This window comes from Oryzias latipes, chromosome 17, assembly GCF_002234675.1.
Source record: "Oryzias latipes chromosome 17, ASM223467v1".
In the NCBI taxonomy this organism is placed as follows: Eukaryota; Metazoa; Chordata; class Actinopteri; order Beloniformes; family Adrianichthyidae; genus Oryzias; species Oryzias latipes.
In genome coordinates, this window is record NC_019875.2 from 2997122 (window position 1) to 3021861 (window position 24740).

At 39.5% G+C, this 24740-nt stretch overlaps 2 protein-coding genes across 4 annotated transcripts in view; both read right to left on the bottom strand.

Moving 5' to 3' along the window:
• Positions 1–24740, bottom strand: part of LOC111949075 (SLAM family member 9-like) — an 88116-nt gene that overhangs the window by 37317 nt on the left and 26059 nt on the right. The window lies entirely within an intron of this gene.
• kcnj10 (potassium voltage-gated channel subfamily J member 10) lies at positions 687–17012 on the bottom strand. 3 transcript variants are annotated; one of them, XM_004078576.3, is made up of 6 exons: positions 16743–17012; positions 10403–10748; positions 6874–7085; positions 6659–6790; positions 3862–4039; positions 687–3195 (listed from the first exon to the last, which is right to left on the bottom strand). In XM_004078576.3, exons 2-6 carry the CDS (start codon positions 10746–10748, stop codon positions 2810–2812), a joined length of 1254 nt encoding a protein of 417 aa, XP_004078624.1. In that variant the 5' UTR covers positions 16743–17012; the 3' UTR covers positions 687–2809. The 3 variants fall into 3 exon arrangements, with proteins under 3 accessions (XP_004078624.1, XP_020566320.1, XP_011484308.1); XM_020710661.2 differs by lacking the exon at positions 16743–17012 and adding an exon at positions 15099–15264 and having other exon boundaries at positions 10403–10716; XM_011486006.3 differs by lacking the exon at positions 16743–17012 and adding an exon at positions 15099–15228.

Sequence of the window (24740 nt, forward strand, 5' to 3'; positions counted from 1 at the left end):
TAGATTCTTTCATCTCACAGTCAGTTGCTCTCCTTCCTCAACTCTCAACTTGCAGGTTTACCATCAAAGCTGAGCTAAAGTTGTGAAACTTCTTCTTTTAGTCAGAAATGGCACATGAGCATTCGGTCTTTGATGTGTTTTATTTCTTCTAAATTTCAGGACTTCAAATGTGTCTTTCACTTTAAGATGCCCAAACCTGTTAGAAAATTGATCACGGAGGAGAAATTAAAAATCACGGTTTGTAATTAAACGACACAAAGTCACAAGATTTCAATCACATCGATATTTCGCTCCAAGCTTCTTCCAACTGTGAGTAAATGCGCTAGTGTCGGGTAGCGACAGTCCAGCATGAACACCATATGGTGAAAGCGTGTTCTATAACCAGCGCGTCCTTGAACACGTGACACATGCCCATACGTAACATCAGAGTAAGCAATGATATAATTGAGGATTGTGGAGGAATGGGACTTTATGATAAAGAGTTTCCTCAAACTGTTTAAATTGCCATCAGAGGCTAAGATAAAAAATGTTTGTCTGTGGTATAGATGCATAATCATCTGACTTTTATTGTTATATTGGTGAAACGATCAAGCAGAGCCTTTGCCACATTGTCTACCTGATTTGCTTTCATTTATGTGTTTAAAACAGAAAAAAAGGGATCAAAAAAGAAAAACCCAGTCACAAAGTTTTACATGTAAATCAGCTTTATTATTTCATGCCCTACAGAATAATCTTAGATGAGCTCAACATTTGCAAAGTGATCACAAAGGTAAGCCCAGAGGTTTCTGTTAAACAAGTAGACTTCAAAGATAGGTGCAGTTTCTACTGCATCTGTCATCAACCACGGTCTGTCTGGTTTCATTCGCCATTTCTAATCATCAAAGTTTTGCTGTCACATTCTCACAGATCTATTATTTCTGTTCTTGATCACTTCCATCAGTGGGCTTGACTTTAGGCCATTTAGTGCTACTTTTTGTGTTAGTTACTCAAATCTGATTGCTCCTAGATTTGTGTTTAATTACAATCTGCATCTCTGACAGTTTTCTACACCAACTCATTTAGAAAGAGTGAAAGGATTTCAGCAAAGCCACCGAGACACAGAAGAGGCAAATATTGGCTTCATGAAATGTAGTTCTGTTATTGCAAGTTTTCATTCACTAACTTCAAATGAAAACAATTTTATATAAAAAGTCAACTAACCTCCTAAAGGTGCACATTTACAGTGTTACTCACCTACTTTAAAGTGCAAAAAAGTTGCTGCCATACATAACATAAAGAGGACCACTTCAGTGAATATATTCTTATTGAAGAGCTTCAACAGGAAATGTAATACTAACATAAGAGCAAGTGTGTGTGTTTTTGACAGTAACTTGAGCAGAACTGCCTGCCTGTTTGCAACGCCATGAATGGAGTTGGTCTTGATAAATATCGTTTTCTTTTGGGTTTTATTTCATTCAGACATAAATTTCTACTCTAAAAGTGGGGGGAGTTTCCCTTCATCTCATTTGCATCTCCAAACCACCCTGTATTTTCCTACAACTTAGAGATTTTGGAAAATTTGATGAACTAATTAAATTTGTTCTTTGCAGTTTTTATATGTAGCCCAATGGAACATGAACATAAAGGCCTAAAACTGGTTATTTTCCACACACTGCTTTGTTTGTAGGTTTGTTTTAGTGCAGGGGTGGGCTCTTAATAAAACTGGAATAAATGAAATTGATAATCCATATTAATGTTTTATTTTCCGTGTAATTCTGGTGTCTCCTCATAGGTGCTGCACTACAGTTAAATTGACCTTTGCTTAGGTGCAGAAAGTTATTTTGCATTTATGTGTGTTTTCCCAGTCTGAAAGACATGTTTCCAATCTTCCCAACATCCCATGAACGCAGCATTTCTCTAAGGTTATGTCCGAATTCCCTCCCTACCATCTAAAAATGATATAGTGTGGGACTATGTATTGCTGACTTCAAAAACCCTAATAACCTAATAAATATAAACATTTTATAAAGACTACTGTGTTCTAAAGATGAAAACTTGGATGGTTTATTCACATGATATATCATTCAAACTCACTGCGGTCTATAATTACTAATCTAGTGAGCATTGATGCACACTGGTTTCTACAGAGACCTCCGAGACATTTCTAGGACACTGGATTTTGGAAATGTTCATTTGGACAGCACTACAAAATGGCGAAGACACCATATAGAGCACTAAGAATTGAGTAGTGAAAGACGCAGCCTAGGTTTGCGTTTTTCCCTGAGGGACCAGTTGCACCCATTGTTGCACCCATTGGTGCAACTGGTGCTAAAATGAAAACAAAAAGCCACACATTTGAAATAAAAACTCCAGCCGGTTTTGTTTTTATATCAATTTTGAGTCCAAATTAAAGCATGGCTGCTGTCCAGATTTCATGTGATTTTTTTCTCTTATGAGCTGGGTCCCTAAAACACTCTGATCCTGCTCCGACCCTTCTGTCAAAGTTTGTAACCCTTTGTGGCCTACGAGTCCAAAGGTTTGCCCACCCCTGGTTTAGTACATGCTTTCTCTCAATTTGTTTTAGGTAAAGGGCTCATACTACATGAGAAATGAATAAGCATGTTTAGATGTAAATACTTCCTGCAGTTAAGTTGGATGTTATCACCATGAGATTCCAGTCAAACCAGTGTAAAGCATGAATTATTCCAGAAGAATTATTCCCTTAAATCCTTTCCATCCAAGTTTGGTCTTCCAGTCTATTTTGAAATATTGTTTCAAGGATGTTCTGTTGATGGTAATCTCACGTTGCCTTCCTTGACAGTTTTTCTCTTCACACGTTGCTGACACGAACACTGAGAGAACCGTCCCTGCCCCGGCCACGCTCCTCGCCTCGCTGCTCCCTGTAGCTCTGCTCCAGGCGAATCTTGTCAGGATCCAACACCTCAGACACCAGCCCGCCCCCGTTACTCTGGAGGCCAGACGGTGTGAGGATAGGGCTGGTCTTGGTCTTGGCGACTTTGTCAAAGAAGGAAAAGTCTGCCACGTATTTGCCTGATGGGGACAGAGAGACTACGGGGGGGAACTCGTAGCCCCAGAGGATTTCATCCGGCAAGTAGGAGGTACGAACCTGGCAGGTGGCCGAGGTCGGCTCTACTGTCGCACTCATTATCACTAGGAGCTCAAAGTCGGCCAGTTCTGGATCTGTCCAGCCACCACCTGATGAAGAGGTAGAGAAATGTTCAACAAAACCCGTAGAAGGTGAAAAAGACTAAGGCTACGTTTACACTGGGCATGTCAAGCGCGTTCACTCGTTTTGTTGATTTTAATTGAATGCAATACGCTTCCATAGAATTTGTTCTTGAATTTCATGAAAAGATAAATCTCCAGCAGGCTTTTATTGTAATAATCAATGTGTCAATGTGTTCCAGCCGCAAATAGAAAAAAGTACATTATTCGAAAGAATTTCATAACTACTGGTACCTCATCTGTAGAAAATGAATAATGGTTTTAGGGCAACTCTCCTGCTTGTTTTAACATGCCCTGTACTGGAAGGTTCTAATTGGCTAGTCCCACCGGATCCAGGTAATCAGAGCAGACATCTGGAGAGCATGCACCTCACCAGCCAATAATGCCTGGATGTGCCTGTACTGGTTTAACCTCACCTTCTCTGTGATGTCCAGTATTATATTTTGGTTTGCTTTAAACAGGGAAGCAATAAAATATATTTTCATACCCAACATTCATTGTTTTATTTCAATAGTATGGATACACATTTTTATTTGTTTAAACTGGTAGAATTTGTTTTTAAGTCAATGAGATGTTACAAAAAGGAAATTACGTTTTCCAAAATCAAAGAATATTACTCTATAATAGCAAGCTTACCCTTGGCAGCCCAAGCTCGCAGAGGGCTGTTGTCATCGATGATGTGGCAAAAGGTCAGGGGCAGGATGAGGAAGGGGCTGTCGCTGGAAGTGTCCACTTGGAAGGGCACGTTCCTCTGATCCAGACGAACCGTCTCTCCTTCCTTCGTCAGTGAAGTCTGGAGCAGTTTGCCAGTTACCTGAAGGACAGTAAACACTTGTTATGTCCTGCAGCAGCAGTCCTGGACGGCAAGGACCAGATTGTTATTGCAACTCTTTGTTCTTACTGTGCCTTTGAGCAAAATCTAGCCCCCGCCACATACTCAAAAACTCACCAAAATTTGCACACACCTAGAACCTGCTGAAAATAAATTTTGGGCATGGTGAACGACCCTCCGAAAATGATGACATCACAGCAGGAAAAACTTTCAAAAAATGAATGGGGGCAAAATTTCTTAAGGGGCTCAAAAAAATTTTTATATCCCCTAATAAAACCAAAACCCACACGTCAATTGTAGGGGCATTTGAAGCTGTAGTGATGTTAGAAAGTGCGTTTGTAACCCTTGTGCTATCCTAGGCACTTTAACGTTGGGAGTTGGGTCATCTAGACCCACTAGACAGTGCTCTGAACCTTTTTTCTTCAATGATTTGTGATCTTCACTGGTGTCCATGGGTTACATGAAATCTTTCCACCTTTATCCACCTTTGTCATGGTGGGTAGAACACGTCAATGTAAGGGGGGGGTCATCTAAGGTAGAACAAGGGTTAAGTAAGAGCCCTAGCAGCTTAGGGCTGGCTATCCCGCTTGTTTTTGCATGACTTTTTAAAGTTATAAAATTAATGTTATTATGTATTTTCCGAGCGTTGGTGTAAACGGCAGGCGGCTACTGATGACATTATTAAGTGGTACTCATGTCTGAATCTAAAGATACTATTTTCCATATCTTTCCATTTGAAGAGATACAGTCCCTGACAAAAGTCTTGTCGCTTATCCATTTTGTAGAAACAAAAGCGTATAACCTCACTGTTAATGAATCCACTGGTTTTAGAAATGTCTCATATGAAAGCTAAAACCCTCCCAAATTATGTTCAATATACTAAAATAAAATTGCTTCACTGAAGAAAGATTGATCATTTAATGAGCACAGAAAGGTCACATTTTGACAAGACAAAAGTTTTGTCGCCTACAGAGAGTAATGTGAAAGTTTAACAAATAATTTAATTCAAAAACAAAAATATGTTGCATAACATCAATGAATTAAGTAGTGCTACTGTGAGATCCATATTTAATATCTTGTATGACTTCCATGAGCTTGAAGGACAGCATCCATGTGGTTTGACAATGATTCATACAATTTATCGATGAAGTCATCAGGAATAGCAAAGAAAGCAGTCTTCCATGCCTCCCAGAGTTCATCAAGATTCTTTGGTTTGGTCTTCCATGCTTCCTCTTTCATTCTACTCCAGACATGCTCAATGATGTTCATGTCTGGTGACTGGGCTGGCCAGTCCTGGAGCACCTTGATCTTCTTCGCCTTGAGGAACTTTGATGTAGAGATGGAAGTATGCAATGGAGCACCATCCTGCTGCAGAATTTGACCCCTTTTATGGTTGGGAATGTAAGAGGTAGCTAATACTTCTTGATATGTTAGGCTATTGATATTGCCTTCCACCCTGCAAATGTTTCGCACACCCCCATACTGGATGTAACCCCAGACCATGATTTTTCCGCCACCAAACTTAACTGTTTTCTGGGTGAATCTTGGGTCCATGCAGCTCCAGTTGGTCTCCTGCAATATTTGCAGCGGCTGTGATGTAATTCAACTGAAGACTCATCTGAGAAATCCACCTTCTGCCACTTTTCCAGCGTCCATCCTTTTAGCAGGCTGTGGGCCTTGGCAAATGCCACACGTTTTTTCAATTGCCTTTTGTTTAGTGCTGGTTTCTGGGCACTGATTCGACCATGGAGGCCATTTTGAGACAGAATTCTACAAACTGTTCTGGTTGACACAGGGACTTGAGGTGACCAGGCCTGGTGGAGCTCTGCTGAAGTGGAAAAGGGGCTGGCCTTGGATTTTCCAACCAACAAACGGTCCTCCCGAGCAGTTGTCTTGCGGGGTCTGCCGGACCTGGGCTTGTCAAAAACATCTCCAGTCTCTTCAAATCTTTTCCTTATTCTTTGTACTTGACGCTGAGACACATTGAAGGTGTCAGCCACCTCAGCAGTGGATCTGGTCTTCAGCCTCTTGATAATCAACGCTTTGGTCTCAGGGTGAATCTTAGGCATGTTGTCAGAGGTCAAGTTGCAGTTGATGTGAAGGCCTGGTGTGCTGGGGTTCTTTTTATACACACCCACTAATTGATTGATCAGTAATTGATCACAGGTGAGGCTGTAATCTAGGATTGGGTGCATCATATGACAAGGCGACAAAACCTTTGTCTTGCCAAAATGTGACCTTTCTGTGTTCATTAAATGATCAATCTTTCTTCAGTGAAGCAATTTTATTTTAGTATATTGAACATAATTTGGGAGCGTTTTAGCTTTCATATGAGACATTTCTAAAACCAATGGATTCATTAAAAGTGAGGTTATACGCTTTTGTTTCTACAAAATGGATCAGCGACAAGACTTTTGTCAGGGACTGTACATGTAGGAGTAGGGAGGGGTAGTGTTTAGAAACACTAAAGGTGACCCCTATATGGACTGGAAAGTTTGTGTCAATATCACAGCAGCTTCAGTGAGCTTGTTGCATACTGCACGTTACATACTGCACGTTGATGTTTGAAAAACCAAACACTTTTCTTTTCCCCGCACTCACCTGACACCCGAGCAGAAGGCTCTTGCGCATGTTTGCCACTCTGATCATCAGGCAGGGTTGACCCTCAAGAGTGGACACCACCGCATGCTGGCTGAACTTCACTGTTCCACCTCGCTTCTTTGGTCGCGCCACCTGATCAAGGTAAACTTAGTCAAGTTTTTCAGTCAATTTTTAAGTACAGTATTCACACATAAAATAGGATCCGATTTGGCTACCTTGGCCAAAAAGGTGCCAGTGATGAAGATCTCCATAAGCATGGTGATGACAAGCTGCACTATCAGCAGGATTATAGCAATTGGGCATTCCTCAGTGATGCAGCGGAAACCATAACCAATGGTTGTTTGGGATTCCAGGGAGAAGAGGAAAGCTCCTGTGAGAGTCTGTACCTGCATCACACAGGGTGTGTGGTTCGATGGAGGGTCAAACTCTGGAGAACATGATGAAAAAGACAACCACAGCTCAACATGTGGTAAACTATGATGATATATATATACAACTTATTTATGAAATATCGTTGTTGTAAACGAGTCAAAAGCAGGAAAATAATTTTCTACAAGGAATAATCTTAGAGAACATAAATAAAAAGCTGCTGTTATGGAGGATTGAAACTGGCGGGTTTTGTCTGTACTGGACAAAACCCGCATTATAATGAAATAATGCAATTTCATTATGTGATTTAGTTTTACCATTAAGCCCATTAGCCTCTGAAAGTGCTATGGTTTGAGTGTCTGACTGTGCCAGCGTTAACTCTCTACACATCAGTAGCTGTCTGAAGAGCAGAGGTGAAGGAAATGTATGTTAAATGCAGACATTAAACAGATATCTTGAAGAAATTGGAACGTGTGGTGCTGAGTGTGGTTTTGGTGCAGCAGTCAAAACTGTTCTTTTTGGTGCCAAGCTTGCTGGAGCTCTGGTTTACCTTTGTTTTTTTTACATACAACGGAAGTGTGTGTATTAACAGGAAGTGTGTGTGTAAGACAATTCTGACACTTTGACACTTCACACTTTTAAATAAATCTTTTAAACAACAAGTACAATACATTGAATTGACAATTTTAAACATTTAATTTCATGAATTTCATTATTTAAAATACATTTGAAAACCCTGATCAGAATGAAAGCCAACTATTAGGACCATAGTGACTGTAATTTAATTGAATGAAAACTGCTGCATAATGCTGTAGGGTATGACATTTAATTTTGTGACATATGCTTAAATGTGTAAATTGAGAAAAATTTCATAATATACATTTTCTGAAGAATTACAATAAATATATTTTTATAAATCATTACATTGTCTCATATTAAAGCTGCGTTCACACCGAAAGCAGCTTTAATGTGATGGCCCACCAATTCGTGCGGCAGACACAGCCAGTTTCAATGTTAAGTCAATGATACAAATTGCAAATTGGGAAACGTGGCGCAGTGCGCTCAGAGTTCAAATACAGGTCGCCACGTTGCGCTAAACAATTAGGGACTCAAATCTAAGCCCGGGACATTTTTAGTGACTCAATCAGCGGCTAGAATACCCATTCAATATGTTAGATTGATCTGACAGTTGTTCTCCTGAACTTCCATTCATCAATTTTTTAACTGTTTCTTAGCTGTATACTTTTCAAGGCAACAATGTTGCCAGAGACTGTCCGGGCTACTGTTGAACGCGGGTACACCCTGGACAGTCTTTCGCAGGGCCCATGGAGCCGGAGCGATCTTGCTCGCTTAGGCAGCCGCTGTGGTTTGGGGAGGCAGCTTGCTCGGGTCTTCTGACCTTGTGATATGTTTCTTATTTTCACCAAAACAATGATAAAGAAGGTCCTCTAATCTTATTCTTTTTCTAATTTTCCCCCCCGGGTCAATGCGGGACGGCAAGCCTTAAAAATGGGTCACAGAGAGACGGAAACACCTCGGAAGCTCGACGTACCGGGAGAATCTCTGAATGATCTCATGACCCCAGACATGAAGACATTATTACCGATGCTTTTGATGCCCTTCAAAATAAATTAATCAGATCTGTAACCCTTGTACTATCCTAGGCACTTTACCACAGGGAGTTGGGTCATCTAGTCCCACTAGACAATGTGTTGAACCTTTTTTCTTCAATGATTTGTGATCTTCACTGGTGTCCATGGATTACAGGAAATCTTTCCACCTTTATCCACCTTTGTCATGGTAGGTAGAACACGTCAATGTAAGGATGGGGTCATCTAAGATGCACAAGGGTTAAACATCATCCATGTCTTCTATGCATTGTAACTGAAACATCGGCAGACACCTCTCCATGTAGCGATCAGGCTGAAAACATTTTGCAGTAGCTCCTCTCACATGCGTCTATGAACACATTAAAGGGCAGGCGCATGCAGCGAATGGTCGGACAAATTTGACACGCAATGTTCGTGTGAACATAGTCTTCATTTTCTGTATGTGTTTGACTTTTATTCTGAGTTAATAGTTTGAAGTTTGTTCTCCTTATATGGACTTCCTTTCGGCTTTTCCCTTCAAGGGTCGCCACAGCCAATCAGCTCGTTCCATCTAACCCTGTCTTCTGCATCCCCTCTTTTTTTTTCTTCTGCATCCTCTCTAACGCCAGCTACCTTCATGTCTTCCTTCACTGCATCTATGAACATCCTCTTTGTTCTCCCTCTAGATCACTTTGCCTGGCAGCTCTTTACTCTTTAGCATCCTTCTACCAATAGATTCACTGTCTCTCCTCTGGACATGTCTGAACCATCTCAGTCTGGCCTCTCTGACTTGATCTCCAAAACCCCTAATGTGCTGTTCTTCTGATGTCCTCATTCTTGATTATGAAAAGAGGAAGATGGCAGGTTTTTACATAAAATTAACCTAGCACCTATAGAGCCAGCAGTAATGTGAACAAAGGAAGTTGTTTACCACTCTGATGCTGTGTCATCACAGTTTCCTTTGTGTTGAAACCTAAAAATATAATGCTGCTAGCACTACTGTCAGAGAAACCCAGAGACCCACAGCGTAGTGCAGAAAAAGAAATGCTGCCTTGATTCAAAGTCTGCAGAAACCAATGGTACTGAATTATACCAGCATATGTATGTTAAATGTATGCATTCATATACATTTACTTAGCCTTTGATGTGATTATGTAGATGTCGTTGGGAGATGATTGAAAACTTTAAACAAAACTCTCTAACATTATTTTTGTATCCAGGTTGAAGCTTGTTTTAACCCTTGTGCTATCTTAGATGATCCCCCCCTTCCATTGACATGTTCTCCCTACCATGACAAAGGTGGATAAAGGTGGAAAGATTTCATGTAATCCATGGACACCAGTGAAGATCACAAATCATTGAAGAAAAAAGGTTCAGAGCACTGTCTAGTGGGTCTAGATGACCCCACTCCCAATGGTAAAGTACCTAGGAAAGCACAAGGGTTACAACACATTTTACCACATGGGGGTCTGCTAGTAACCCTCTTGGGGTTTATTACATAACTCCATCACACTACATTCTGTCCCCAATTGGGAGGTATAGCTGCTGTAGCCAATTAGAGTCCACCATTAAGTAACTAGAAGTGAACCACAAAATACTGGATTTCTTGAAAACCTCTAACCTTAATTGGACATTTTCGATTTTTCTTCTGTTACTTAATATTTGTTTGTGAGAATTTACAGGTAGATGCGCTACACGTGTAGCTTTTATATTTCATTAGAAAGTTTTGGCAGAAAATCTGCTTTGTTTGGCGCCATTCAGTGTGCCGCACCACCTGGAGTCTCACCTAGCAGGTCTCCATGCACCAGTGCCAGTAAGTACCACAGCACACCAAACAGGAACCATGTTCCTGCAAATGTGGCTGTGAATAGAAAGAACTTGTAGCGCCACTGCATTTCCAGAAAGGTCGTCCACAGGTCACGCATGTAGAGCGCACTCCTGCCTCTAACATGCTCGATGCGCACGTTGCTATGCCCATCTTTGGACAAGACGCGCCTTCTTTTCCGCAGAGTCCCACTCCCGCCGGATAAAACGCCACCAAGTAATGGTTTCAGAACGTCCGTCTGCGTCTGCGAGTGGCAAACTTTGTGGGGGGAGGAGCTGCGGGAGCAGGGCGGTGTGGCAGAGGTCATCTGGTGAACGACAGCAGAAACAAATAGTGATTTTTTTCAGAATTTGTTAGTGACTTCTTTTTGAGATACAGTGAACAAAACAAAACGGAGGAAACACATTTCAGAGCAGCACTGACTGCCTGTCAGAGGAGACGGAATAACTATGATGCTGCATTCACACCAGCCTCAGCAACACACTTTCAAACAGCCACTTCCACTTCTAACGCTTACACATCACTGTGAGGGTTTTAAGTCCGTTTAAGGGCTCTGCGTACCAAACGCGCGGCCATGGAAAGCACGCTGAACGTTAAACCTCTTCAAATTTGACCAATCAGGGATTCAGATTTGGTAGTGACGTATGGATGGTGTCCCATTTAATTCACGGAGTATCATCTACTTAAAAATTGATAATGGAAAATAAATTAACAATTAAAGTTTTTGTCCAGCTGGAATTATATTACACAAAGATTTCGATGATTTTTTTCTATTATTGGTGTTTGGTGACGTTCTTGTTGGTTGACATCCTAAGATAATTCAACACTAATGATGAGCTGCAGGGGTCACACAATCTCTGTGAGGTCGCTCAGCATCTGTCAACTTCAATTAATCAAATTACCAAGAAAACAACAACAAAACTGCTTTTTTTTTGGAGGTGATTATTTTCAATACATGATGTACTCTGTTTGTGTACCATATTCATGACTAATGTCAAAATATTGAACTCTGTTTATTTCTATTGGGGATTTAGGGCCTTTTTTCTTTTGGTAACCTGTATCTGCTTTAGCTTAAGTTCCTTTGAGTTAGATGAGTTGATGAAGTTGGATGTAAGTTTTCTTATTTCTATGAGGATCAAAAATTTTCTGTTTTGTTAGGTACATCACTCAAATGGCTTGAGTTTTGAAACTTTAAGTGCAATAAAAAAATATATCTTGATTGCTTTAATCTTTGGATGCCCTTGTAATTAAATGAATTCTTAAGTTCTATAAAACCCTAAACACGCAACTATGTGATTTTAAGCTGATACACAAAGAAGCTGTTAACGTGGCCTGGGGGCTCGGCGATGACCAGACAAAAATTTGGCGATATCAGCCACTGTGGAAAGATGACGTTGGGAAATCTCAAAGAAGTCAAAAGTTTGTAATAACATATTGACATCATCAGTGCATTCTGTGCAATAAAACATAATAAAATCTCCAGTTATGAGCATCTGATAATATTTCCATAAAATAAGACAGATGTGTCAAACAGAAAAAACATTTAAATGTGTAAAGCACATACAAACATGTGCAAACAGTGCGCAACATAGTGTCAGTTTGTTACTGCTTGTTAGCTATCTCGGTCTGAATATTGGGTCTTTAGAGTGCAGAACTAAGCCAGCAGATGTGATGGGCTCGCTGCAAGAAGCAAAAGGTTTACCATTAGTTTTCCTCAAATTTATGACTTTTAGGTGCAACATCCTGCGTCTAAAACTTGACTTTGTTCATGTCACTTATCATTTTTTAACATGAAGCTAGAATGAATTATGGATGTTGCAATCTCCTATTTGGGATAAAAGACAGTCTTGTGATGCAAACTATAAGTAATACGTGTCAACTTAACCACATGCCACATAAATTTATACCTAATGTCAGCAGATCAGTGGGCATTGATCAGCCCAAAAAAAGCATATTTTCCTTAAGCTTTGGCCACAAACACAAATGCCACTGCGCGATGAGGAGGCAGTGGCAGAATCTTCAAGACTAGCTGCCGCAGAATGGTCATGGACATGAACGTAGACGGTGGCCGTCAGTCAGGTGGGGATGACGCCTTTGTGAAATCGGGTGGCAGCTGGGCGGCAGCTGGGCGGCAGCTGGGCGGCAGCAGTTGGATCGCCGGCCACCAGCAGCTCTGATTGAAAGACATGTAAAAGTCTCTGTCCAAATCAAGTGCCACTGGCTGCCAGCCCAGCCCAGGGTTATATAAAAAGGGGCCATTCTGTACCACTGGTCATTCCCAACTCAGATTTTGAGCACACATTATAATCTTATCAATTTAGAAATTTACACATTTTCAGGCAGCATGCCTCCCGAGAAAGAACAATGTTCTGTCTTCTTCCTATTCTTCTCAGCATCAACCGCGGTTCATCAAGAAGCAGGTCTCTGAGTCACGGTGGTGCTCAACGCCATGTGAGTGTTGTGTATCGATGTCGTCTCCCCATTTGGACCCACAGTGGCCAGGATCGACAAATTGTCGTCGCCGGGCCCCCAGGCCATGTTAACAGCCCTTATAGAGTGCTGCGCTGCTGCTACCGTACAATTTCTAACAATCGGATGGTGGCAGTGGGACGGCACAGGAGTAGCTGAAACTTCAGGACTCTCTTTTAAGTAAATTATCGTACTGCTGCCTTCCTGCCACCCCCCTGCCGCTGGACTGCCACCTTGCAACCTCCAAATGTGCCAGAAGGACCACCGACCGATGGCAAAAAGTCATCTGGCCGCCATTTGATTTGATCTTTTTCTTAAAACCTTGGTGGCCGCCGTGCGGAGAGTAGAAAAGGGAATGCCGCTTCTCAATTTCAAATGTTGCCGTGCCGTCACCTGCTAATTTGGCTGAAAAACCGGCATTTAGGTCGCTGTGCTGGGGCATTTTAGGATACGTGACCGTAGTTTAAGAAAGGATTCTTTAAGTTCATCAGTCCACTTTTATGCAGTTCTAAACTGTTCTTTTGGAAGTTGTTTTTCTTTTGAGCTTCAGAATAAAGCACCTTTACAAATCAGTTTGGATGATCCAATCCAATAACCACTTTGTATCTGATGTCATGTTAGATTTTTGTTGGTTGTTTAGTTTTTGGAGTTTTTCTTCATTCATTTATGTTTGAGAAAACTCAGCAGTTCTTTTGTTTTTTTACAGTGTAGAAAGCCTTCATGAATCAGTCACACACTGAAAGACCGTCACTGCTTCTCACACATTTGGCACGCTCACTTACATGTAACAAACGATGCAGGCCAAAGGAGAGGAAAGCCCACAGAGGAGCAAGATGAAGATGAGAACAGAGAAAAGACAGGAAAGCACAATTAGGAAGACGATGCAGAGCATTCATTCTGCTAACTAAATACACAGAGACCCAATTGTGAGTTTGACAAAAGTAGAAGAACTTGAATGAGTCCTTTGAGGTGCTAAGCTTTGTTTGAAAGTCTAAGGTGTATCAAGATAAGGCTTGTTCAAGAAAGCTCACTGTTATGTTTAAGCAAAAAGGCCTTAATGGAGAACAGGAGACTTGGGAGAGAAACTTTGAGACGGCAGGGAAAGTGGGTAGTTAGTTTTACAGGTTTTCTTCTCAGCTGTTTAGTATTTCCTCTTTTGGATTTCTGTTTTAGGGGTGTTGCTATTATTTACATGTTAAAAAACAGCTGCTGACATTTTTACAACATGTTAAAATATATGGAAACACATTTTTAAATGATCCATGGCTACATACTTTCCGGCATATTTTTAAATTAATGTTTTTATTTTGTGTTATAAGATTGCAGGCCTCTAAGCCAGTTCAGTAAAAAACTGTTGTACATGGATGATGATGCAAAGGAAGCAGAAAATGTTTTTAAAAGGTATTTTAGGTGTGCAGTACAGCACAAAATATATACACTCATACAAACATATTTATGTGTGCTTATTTTGTATGTACACCACACCAGGTAGCAAACGTATCAATAAAATATACTTCTGTTTGTCCGCGTTTTTCATAAAAGTAACCTACTTCATACCTAAAATAGTGCCAAAAATATTCAACCCCTTGATGATTATTAATGCATTAACCTGCTTTAAAATTTCCTTAAATTAACGTCTACTTAAAAGCGAAAACATAAGTGATTTTTTTGTTATAGCTGGAAATAAATTCAGGTATCAGGGGGTTAAGACCCTTCTGTCAGGATCCTGCAAATTAATGGGTTTTAAACAAGTTTGTACATTGAAATGATATACTAAACTTACCGAGCTGTAGCCTACTGAACAAAGCTACATTGTCATGTTAAAGAAATAGCTGAAAAAAGATTTTATATATTCAGATCATTTCAAATCAATAAAGAACGCAATTTTTGGGTTCGACCAACCTAAATTACTGCCCACATAATTTAGGTTCAGAGGATAACCAGGTGTGTTTGGCTGTTAAATCCTTCCTTGTCTGATGATCTTACGTAACCAATCAGAATTAATTACCTCACAGTGTTTGGATTATGCAATAGTGGGCTTCTTAATTACTGTGTCACCATGAAGGATTGTCATTCCCACACTCGCACACAGATCCACTTCCTTCAGGAAAAAAAACCTAAATATCAAATATCCAATGGAGAAAATTGGAGAAAATGGGTCTGACATGACGGAAATGCTTTCACCAACCTCTCCAGTCGGAAGTAATCCATCTCCATGGCAACGCCTTCTTTTTTACTGTTTATTGACCTGCAGCCTCAGAGAGCCAAAGCCCAAAACAAAACCAAAAGTTTTCCTTTGCCAGACAAAAGCGAATCTGGATGTTTTCCTGATCTCCCTACCTTCTCCTCCCTGGTTGTACTCTCCTCTTTCCCTCTCTTTCCTTCCCTCTCTTTTCTGTGTACACAGGAATGCTTTGTTGAGGGCAGAGATAAAAGGAACAAAAGATGCCATTGACAAAAACGACTCTGTGCCCATCTGACTGTGTGGACGTGTGTGATTATGTGAGAGTGGGATTGCAGTTACATGCATTTTGATCACTGCATGCCAGCATCTGTAACTTTTGTTTCAAGAGCTGCAAAAAGGATGCCTGCAAGAAAGTTTTGTCCTGTTACAAAAGATAGAAACAGTTTTTTTCTGTAAAGAAACAGCAAAACTATAATATTTGCAGCTTGTTTTGGGGGGGATGTAAGGAAAGGTTAGTAGCGGGCATCTGTCCTGAGCTCTGACAGATCCATGTAAAACAAAAAGAAGGAGGGAGAGATGAAAGAGAGGAGGAAGACGAGAACATAAGGGAGATCTGTAACAAAAGGCCTTATTAGTATTCAGGAGGGAGGCGTAATCCTCCTCCATCGCTGTTTCCCCCTTCTGCATGCACGTGCACGTGCACACACACACTGAAACGCACGCACACAGTCATTCTTTACATTTATTTCTCCCTCTTCGGTACATTGGAGCTAGAAGTGACTGAACATTTCCTCCATTAAAGTAATTAAACACAACAGCATTCGCTCCAAATTCTGTCTTTTTAAATTTGACTTTCTCATCTTCATCTGCTGGTGTTTGTAAAAATGTCTTCTTTTCCTGACTAAAAAACAAACACAGAACACATTTAATAGATGAAAGAGCACAGCAAACATGTTTAACATAGCAGTGATGAAATAATGTGGAATCTCTACAAAATCTGAAACAGCCTCACTTTTCTCTTAAAATGCAAAATGAGCAATAAAGCTGAAACTCTGAAATGATTTTACAATTTACAAGATTTTTTTTAAAGCATCAAACTTAAGAAAATTTTACAATCAGCAACAAATACTTTATTAACAGAAGTACATGAAGTACCTTTGGGAGTCCATGCAGACTCTGCAGACGCCTCTGAATGCGTCCAATGAATCAATTTTGTGGGAAAACTCACTCAAAACATGCACAGATAACATTATGCTCTAAATATGTATTATTGATTTTTTTTTTGTCCTTGCACTGAAGAGTAAAATTGAAAACATGTCAAAAGAAAGGAACTTTATTTTTAAGGTCTTAATAATTTATCATGTTTTTGAAGATTTTACAGTGATGGATTTGAAGACTTTGTGGTTTTATTTTTTTTAAAGGGTAAAACATGTATTTATAATGAGAAATTCAACAAAATCCCTGCTTAGAAGACACATTTTAAATTAATTTAAAAAATGTAAACACAGTCAAATAATGAATCTGATTTATCAAATTCTGTAACAATTTTTCTGTCTAAAATGTGAAAAATAAGCATATTTATTGTTTGAATGACTCTTGATTGAATTTTGGTTGGTGTTGCTCCCTGTTGAGAAATGTTTTGCTTACCTTTTTAGAGATGATTGCAATCTAATTGACCTCTGCAGAAAGGGTTTAGAAGCCAGAAGCCTCAGCCTTTAGTCCACATGTCCTCTTTGTTTCTATACACATGCTCACAACAGACAGTTATTCTGCAGGAGTTATTTCAGCAGCCTGCACCCCTCGACGTGGCACAACGCTGAGTAGAATTATGAAGACAGTCATTGGCTCATCGGACAACCATTTTGGACCCAAAGCCCGGTCTCCCTGCCTGCAAATTCTTCCAAAGGCAGCCGGACTTGGCTTTATAAAAGGCTTCCCTCTCCGGGTTTCCCCCTGTGTCCCTCTCTCCCTCAATCCTGAATTCTTGTTGAGTCCTGCTCCAGTTTAGGCCCAATAATTAATTTTCACTCCTCACAGTCTCAGTAACAGTAAAAGAAATTATAAAATCTGTTATAAAATCTTATATCACAAAATAACTTGTATCCAGTAACAACCACATGCCCCTGTTTCCATAAAACAGAGCCTATGTTCAGTGAAGAAGGGGTTAAACAAATGATAAGGATGAATTGCAGGTGAAACTATGGCTCAGTTAGGTTGAAAAACCATGTTTTTCCGAGGTTGAAGATGAAAGTGAGGTTGGTGGGTTTAAAAAAATAAAATGCAGCGGAAGCCCCTGCATTATTATAATGAAGAAGAGGAGGGATACTGGATCGCCCGGTCTTTCTCTAAAACAAGAATTAGTTTAAAAAGGAACCTATAGTAAGAAAGAAACCTAAAGTACATGAAATAAAAGAAAACATAAAGAACAAAAGAGGAACATGTATTGTAAATTTAATCACAAGGGTGTGAAAAAAAGTTGTGATTAGAGCAAAAAATATTAATAAAAGTTATTTCATTATCACAATACAATAATGTGCCAAATACTTGAATATTTCCTTGCTGGATCCTATAGTAACACCCTTACATTTGATTGGTAAGGATCTGGTATAAAGAGAGGAAGAAGAGCGGGAAGACGAAGGTGGGCAAAAATGATGGGATTGAGGAAGTGGCAGGGCACTAAGGTAATGGGGTATAAAAGACCTACTTTGATGAAAATTGTGGTTTTGATGTTCATAAAACATTCTTGTAGCATTTTTGGATGATGAAAGGCATATATAAAGAAGACTAAGATTAAAATAACATTTCTGAGTATTTCATTATATTAGTATTTCAAAATAGTGAATCAGAAGAAGATTTTAAAAAAGGGTATTTGAAAAACCTTGTAGCTCCATCCATCCATCCATCCATCTTCTTCCGTTTATCCGGGACCAGGTTGCGGGGGCAGCAGTCTAAGCAGGGATGCCCAGACTTCCGTCGCCCCGTCCACTTCCTCCAGCTCCTCTGGGGCGACCCAGAGGCGTTTCCAGGCCAGCAGAGAGACGTAGTCTCTCCAGCGTGTCCTGGGACTTCGCCGGGGCCTCCGCCCAGCTTGTAGCTGTAACATAGAATCTACAATCGGCGGGCCACAAGTTCCCTGCAGACAAATAGATCCATGAACGTCTTTGTTTTCCTTGTCTGAGCTGGAATCTGGATCTAAACTGTACACTTGGATAGCTCTGATACTGATCACCATTTTTGTTACACCGTTAATGTTAGGTTGGGGGGGGGGGGGGCTGTAAGCTAGCAGAAGTGCATTTAAACAGATGGGTGACGGGAAGTGGGGACGGGCTTACTCTGTGCCAACAGTTCCACTCACAACTCAGAGGAGAAATTCTGATGAACTCCTGCCGTTCTGCAGGAACTACGTCCTAGAAAACGACACAGGTTTTGGATTTTGGCTAAAAACAGCACAATCATGTTAAAAGACCACTGGGAAGGGTTTGAAAAAGATCAAAAGATAATCAGAACAGGACTTTAATCAAAATATGTATGTTATTTCTAGAATGCATAACTAGGACGGTATCATTGAATTTAATTTCATAAAACTGTAGAAATGATGACGACTGACATAAATGAACATTTCTACTGTATTCATATTGAAAGTAGTCTGTAATCAAAATGGAAATTCACCAAAATTTGTCTTTGCTTTAATCTAAAATAGCTGTAGGAAATTATGTAACGGTTGATTGAAAATCTAGAGCTTGGCCCCTCCCCGCCCCCTCTGTTTCCAGACACAAACTGTGCCTCTGCATTCATTTGTGCGCATATGAAACCTGAGCTATGAGGATTAATTTCAGCTTTGAGCTTGTGAGGTAAAAGTGGGAGTTCCTTTGATAAACGGAAGAGTTCCCCATGAGCTCCACTTTGCCTCCCACCCAGAAACGGTAGAGACGAGAACCTGCTGACCCCCTTAGCCCTAAGCGGGAGACAGTGGGAGGAATTGAGGGGTGACAGTAAAACACATTGAAGAAACCTATCGGTGTTGAAAATAGAAATGAAATGCACACCTTCACACCTATTCGTTCATTTTCCACCAACTTCTTCCTGTTGAGCATCACAGGCTGGGAGGTAACGTCAGCAAAGTACTTTAATCTGAGAGTGGAGGCGGATGCCCTCTCTTCATCATGTATTTAAATATAGTACTTTTTAAAAGCTCAAGCCCACCATGAACGCACCGCCAACCATTTGACTACTGTGTATTATTACAGAAGAACAAAAAAATGACATTCAATGAAAAGACGTATACAGTGTGCCTAGAGACTCTTTGTACAAGTGCAAAGATCCTGATTTCTGAGCTTTTGCTGCTTGTTCTTCACAACTCCACTCAGACATGGGCACATACAGCAACAAATTGTTCTAACCAACCACCCCTGCAGGATGCACACGAACCCATCTTGTGCAAACACACAAAACCTCTTTTAGGAAACCACAGAGGCCCTTATTCACAGTTTCTGTGGTCAGCGTTTGCTGTGTCCAAGAGCATCTGTACAGAGCGTCCTGTTAAGCTCAATCACATAAAGAAGGACGGCCGTGAGGTGAATGCAGCTTCTTATTCTGCCTCAGGAGAGGGTGACAAAACACTATTTAATGGGAAAGGGGAGAGTCAATGAGGGTTGTGGGTAAAATGTGGTGAAGAGTATCTGTGACACAGCCAGGTTGAAAGGTCTTCAGTTAATAGTCCTGAAGCAGAATTAAAGGTGGATGTGGCAGAGGATGCCATTCAAACAGGGGCTGATCTATTGTTCTCTGATCTGCTGCTGTTGGATGTGCAAAAGGTGCATTTTTGTGCTGAAATGCACAAAACTTCTATTTCAATTATTCAGCTGTTTATCTGTGAACAATTTACATAGAGAGCTTAGAACAAAGACCCAAAGTTTCCTTTTCTGCATTGTTTCCATTCACATCTTCCTTTTTATTAAAGCCAAAACCAGAAAAAAACGAAATAAGTCAATACACATGTATCAAACTAAAAGTAGTGCAAACATTTTATTTTTAAATAGGTTGTCTAAATTTAGTTTAACTTAAAAAATGGAGTCTAGATAACCATCCTGGAGAACTGAGAGTTCACAGCTACAAACCAAAAGCAGAAAAAACGGTGTCAACACACAGAAGAGCAGTCACGTTACTAACATGGTGTATTCTGCTAACATGAGGTTTAACCTTAAAAAATAGATTTTCTGAAGCTGTTCAGAAAAATGAATTCTCTCACAGCTGAAGTCTTGTCTAAGTCTGCTTTTGTTTGCTCCACCTGCTGGTTAACTTATAAAAAACGTATTTTATTTTATTTATTTTATTACCTTGCTGTCCATTTCAGGGCTCCGTACAAACTATAAGGTTTTAATTTTTCCAATTTGAAATGATGAATTATTTCCCTGATCTTTTTTTATCAGTTAAACAACTGCTAAATGGACTTTCTTTTTTAAATAAGGCATTAGAACCTAATTTAGAGACTTAATAAGAAAAGGCATCATTGTTGCCGTGTAAATATGTTTTATAGATCAAAGTACTTCATAAAAATGAGCAGAGTTTGTGTGGAGACGGAGTTGTGTACCAACTGGGCCTTACAGAAAGTAAGAAACACAAAACTGTGTCGTGGTTCAGAATAAAGTTCTGCAGACAAGCCGATGCACCAGAATGACGCTGTTCTTTTGTTTCTTGCAATTCCTGCAAATGAAAAATTAAAATATATTTAGGAAACCTGCACAAGAGAAGATAACAATCAGGAGCAAGAAGATGTTCATCTTTTGTGTGGTGGTTTTGAAAAGCTGATTGAAAAGCCCAACTCAGCATTTTTTTTTTTTGCAACCAATCACATTTTTGTGTGAACATTTGCTCTGCGGGATGAAAACTTTAAAAGGGTCAGGTGTATACCACATCCTCCTCACAGAATGAGGATGAGAAAAAGCTGTGTTTCTGTGAGTTTGTGTGCACGGCTGCATGAGGTTGTGTGTGCAAAGGGGTCAGTAAGTGCGTTTGGCTCCAGAGGCCATGTTCTCCATTTTCATTCATCCGTAGAAACTTTTTTAAACCCTTTTCAGCTGCCTTTCGCTGTTCTGCTCACTTTCTTCCTGTGCAGGTTACGACCTGCCAATGGACATGAAAACACTGAATTTAAAAGCCGGCTGTGCCTCTCCATCAATCCCAGGCTCCTGAAGGCTAACTTTATCCAATAATCTGATTCAAACACACTTTTCCTCTTTTTTAGTAAAATAAGTAAAAGACATTAACTTTTTTTTAAATAATTTATTTTAAATTCACATTTGCCAATTTGTTTTCTAAAAACAGCCACAACCTAAATAATATCAAATATTTATGAGAGCATCACATTAACAATAGAAATAGATGAATGAAAGACAAAACTAACCAACAAAGAAATCCTGCCCAGATGCTTTGACTTCAGTTGGTGTGAGAATATTGTGGTTTTGTTGTGGTTTCAAGATCAGCCAGCAGATAGCAGCAGATATCAAGTTTGCTTACATGCAGAGCGAAAGGATACATTTTCCTGCCAGTGTAAGATTATTATTTTTTGTCAAAACATAGATTTTAGGAACATACAAAGTTTGATTTTTCATCTAAAAGTGTTTTAACTTTAAAGTGTTTTCATGCATTTTTTTCTCAACCAAAGAAGAAAAACATCTGTGGGATCATTTGGTTGTATCTAGATACACCTCATTGTTTAAATGCACTACAGTTCAGATTATTATTGAATAGAATAGTAATCTCAGGTAAAACCTTACTTTTTTTATCTGAGATTACGACAGAATGAATCTGCAGTATATTCTCAATTCCATGACCTCAAAATGTTTTGTTTTGTTTTCCACTATTCAAGTGTCTTCACCCCTCAGGTCTGGTGCCCCTTTTACAGACTCTATAGGTGACATTGAGAGGTTGTTAGACTTGTTCCTCTTTCACCTCTGAGTTTAATGAGTTTCAAACACTCACCTCTGAAAAATCCTCCCAAGCTTCTGAAACCCCTGCAGACATCATCTCATTCTGTACATGTTGGTGGGTAGAATGTGTTGCTAAAATCCCTGCTCACTTCTTAAACATGTACAGCCTTGCTCTTTTTTTTCTATACCGTGATGATAACATTTAATCTGCTATATGTTGTTTGTGTTGCCAATTTAACTTGGTTCCACTTTACGGGCTAAAAAAAAATCAACGTTTTCGAAGAAACAAATTAACTTTTTTTCCCAGCAGCACATCGGTGTTGTGTTATTGTTCCATGCATCAGCTTTCAGAGAAAGAGCTTTGGAGTAGTGAGTAATTCTTAAAATTCAAAGGTGCAATTATGACTTCAGACCTCAGTACAGATTATTTTTAAGCCTCCGGGATATTTTGTTCCCCTGTTCTCTCACTGAAACATCTTGTGCCAAAGACCAAGAAGTTTTAAAAAGAATTACTAAAACTAAAGCAAACTGTTTCAGATCTACTTTTGGGCCAAAACCTTCATTTTTTTATATAAAGTTATTTTGTTGATATTGTGAAATTGTGGTCTGTGTTATTAAATAACAAAAATGACTTTCACATTTTGCACATTTCACATGGCTTGTATTTATTTTCTTTGTTTTTTCTATGGTTACAGCTCCGTAGAGCCTGTACCGTTATGGCCTTGAAGCATCATTTTACAAACCAGGAGTGACATCCAGGAGCAAAAACATCACAGGAAGTGACATAATATGCACCACAATCGGGGAACCCCTGTCATGAAATTAAGCAAGGCCGTAAATGAACAGTAATCCTGAAGTATGTGAAATTCTAAAGGTTGATGGGAATAAATGAGGAACACAACTCAACTCACAACTTTACAATGTTGTGCAAGCTCTTTCCAAGCTGCAATACAGTACAGAGGACTTTTTGTTATTCATACGTAATCAATCAATAGTCAATCAGCTTTAATTATGAAGAAGATTAGGTTTTTTAAAGGGATTTAACCATTAATGTCACAGTTGATAGAAGCATTTCTCAGACCCTACTACATCAGCATGATCTGAACTTTCCGTAAAAGTCTACTGTGTATAACTCCGTCCCTGTATTCTGCCCTGTACACTATGAAGACAGTTGCAGAAGTCCAGGCTGGATTCCTTGTTTAAGGGCATAATAGGGAAGATATGGCTTCACTTTATGAATTAGCCTCAAGTAATCACAAATTAGACAGAACTACTGCAATGATGTTGGCTTTAAAATGTCAATCAAAGTTTACCCTAAGGTTCCTAAATAGAAGGAGCATTAGAAAGCTTCAGGGGCAAAGAAGAATCAAAAATTCAGTACCGTCAAGTACATGTAAAGGGTTCCCCAAATTTACTCAACTATAGTGTTGTACAATTGAAGGTCCAACCCTTCAGTTGGTTTAGTTCATAAATCGAACAGGATCTTATCATTTGTGAAATGAGAAAACTAAATAAAAACTGGAGGCTTGTGTGCCTTAAAAATACTGAAAACAATATTTAATGAAAGCAGGTTGCAAGGACTCCACGTAACCCTTGTGCTATCCTAGGCACTTTACCATTGGGAGTTGGGTCATCTAGACCCACTAGACAGTGCTCTGAACCTTTTTTCTTCAATGATTTGTGATCTTCACTGGTGTCCATGGATTACATGAAATCTTTCCACCATGGTCATGGTAGGAAGAACACGTCAAAGTATAAATATTTCAGTTTACAACATCACAGGAAATTTGTCTCATTGGTTTAAGTGCAAAAAGGCCAAACAGATGTGAGCAGAAAATAAATGTTTTTCCTGTCTCTTGGTCTGATTGTAACATTTCTGTTACCAAACTTTGAGGCAAATCTGTTGGACGCACCACAGATCATCTTTCCATCCCAGTGTGGCACCGATTAAAATAGAAACAACAATTGAAATTTGCAAAAACTAAAGGCAGTGCTTCTGTAGACTGACTTATAAAACTTTTTGGTAATATTTATTATTTGTGCTGGTAGTTGAGTGGTCCTCCCAAGGTTTTTTGTAGGCAAAGTAAGCCCACAGACCTCAATGCTACTCTGACCCTTTAACTTCAAAGAAAAAAGAAATTGGAACAAAAAAAGCAGCTGGCCGTGTTTGCTGAATTGCAGGACTCAGCTGGCACTTCAGAATAAAAGGCTTCTACATGCATACCAAACAGCAGTTACGTAACAGGAACCTTGACACCAGCCAATTGTAATGCTGGTACTGAAAGCTGTAGGTAAATACATGAACAGACATACCACACATGCATTCTGTACAGATCAAGCCTGTATGTATAATAATCTGGTTTCAGCAAACAATTGCAGACTTTAAGAACATCAGGGATTTGACACATTTGTGGTTTCCATAGGTTGATATTTTATGTTATTCTTGGGGTATCTTCTTACAGCTTCCATGCAGTTTTATGGCTCAGAATTATTTAGGTTTTGGAAAACAAGATATCTTTATTGTTAATAAAACAAACTATTTCCCTCATTGCTACACTATATAATCTTAAATCAAATTTTGCTCCACTAACAAGAAGCAAAAAGAACAAAACTCATCAGGAATGTTTGTCAGAACCATACAAATGTTTTTTCAAGGTTTTCATTTTCTACTTGTATACATAGCAATTTTATCAATATTCAGTTTTGTATGATTAAA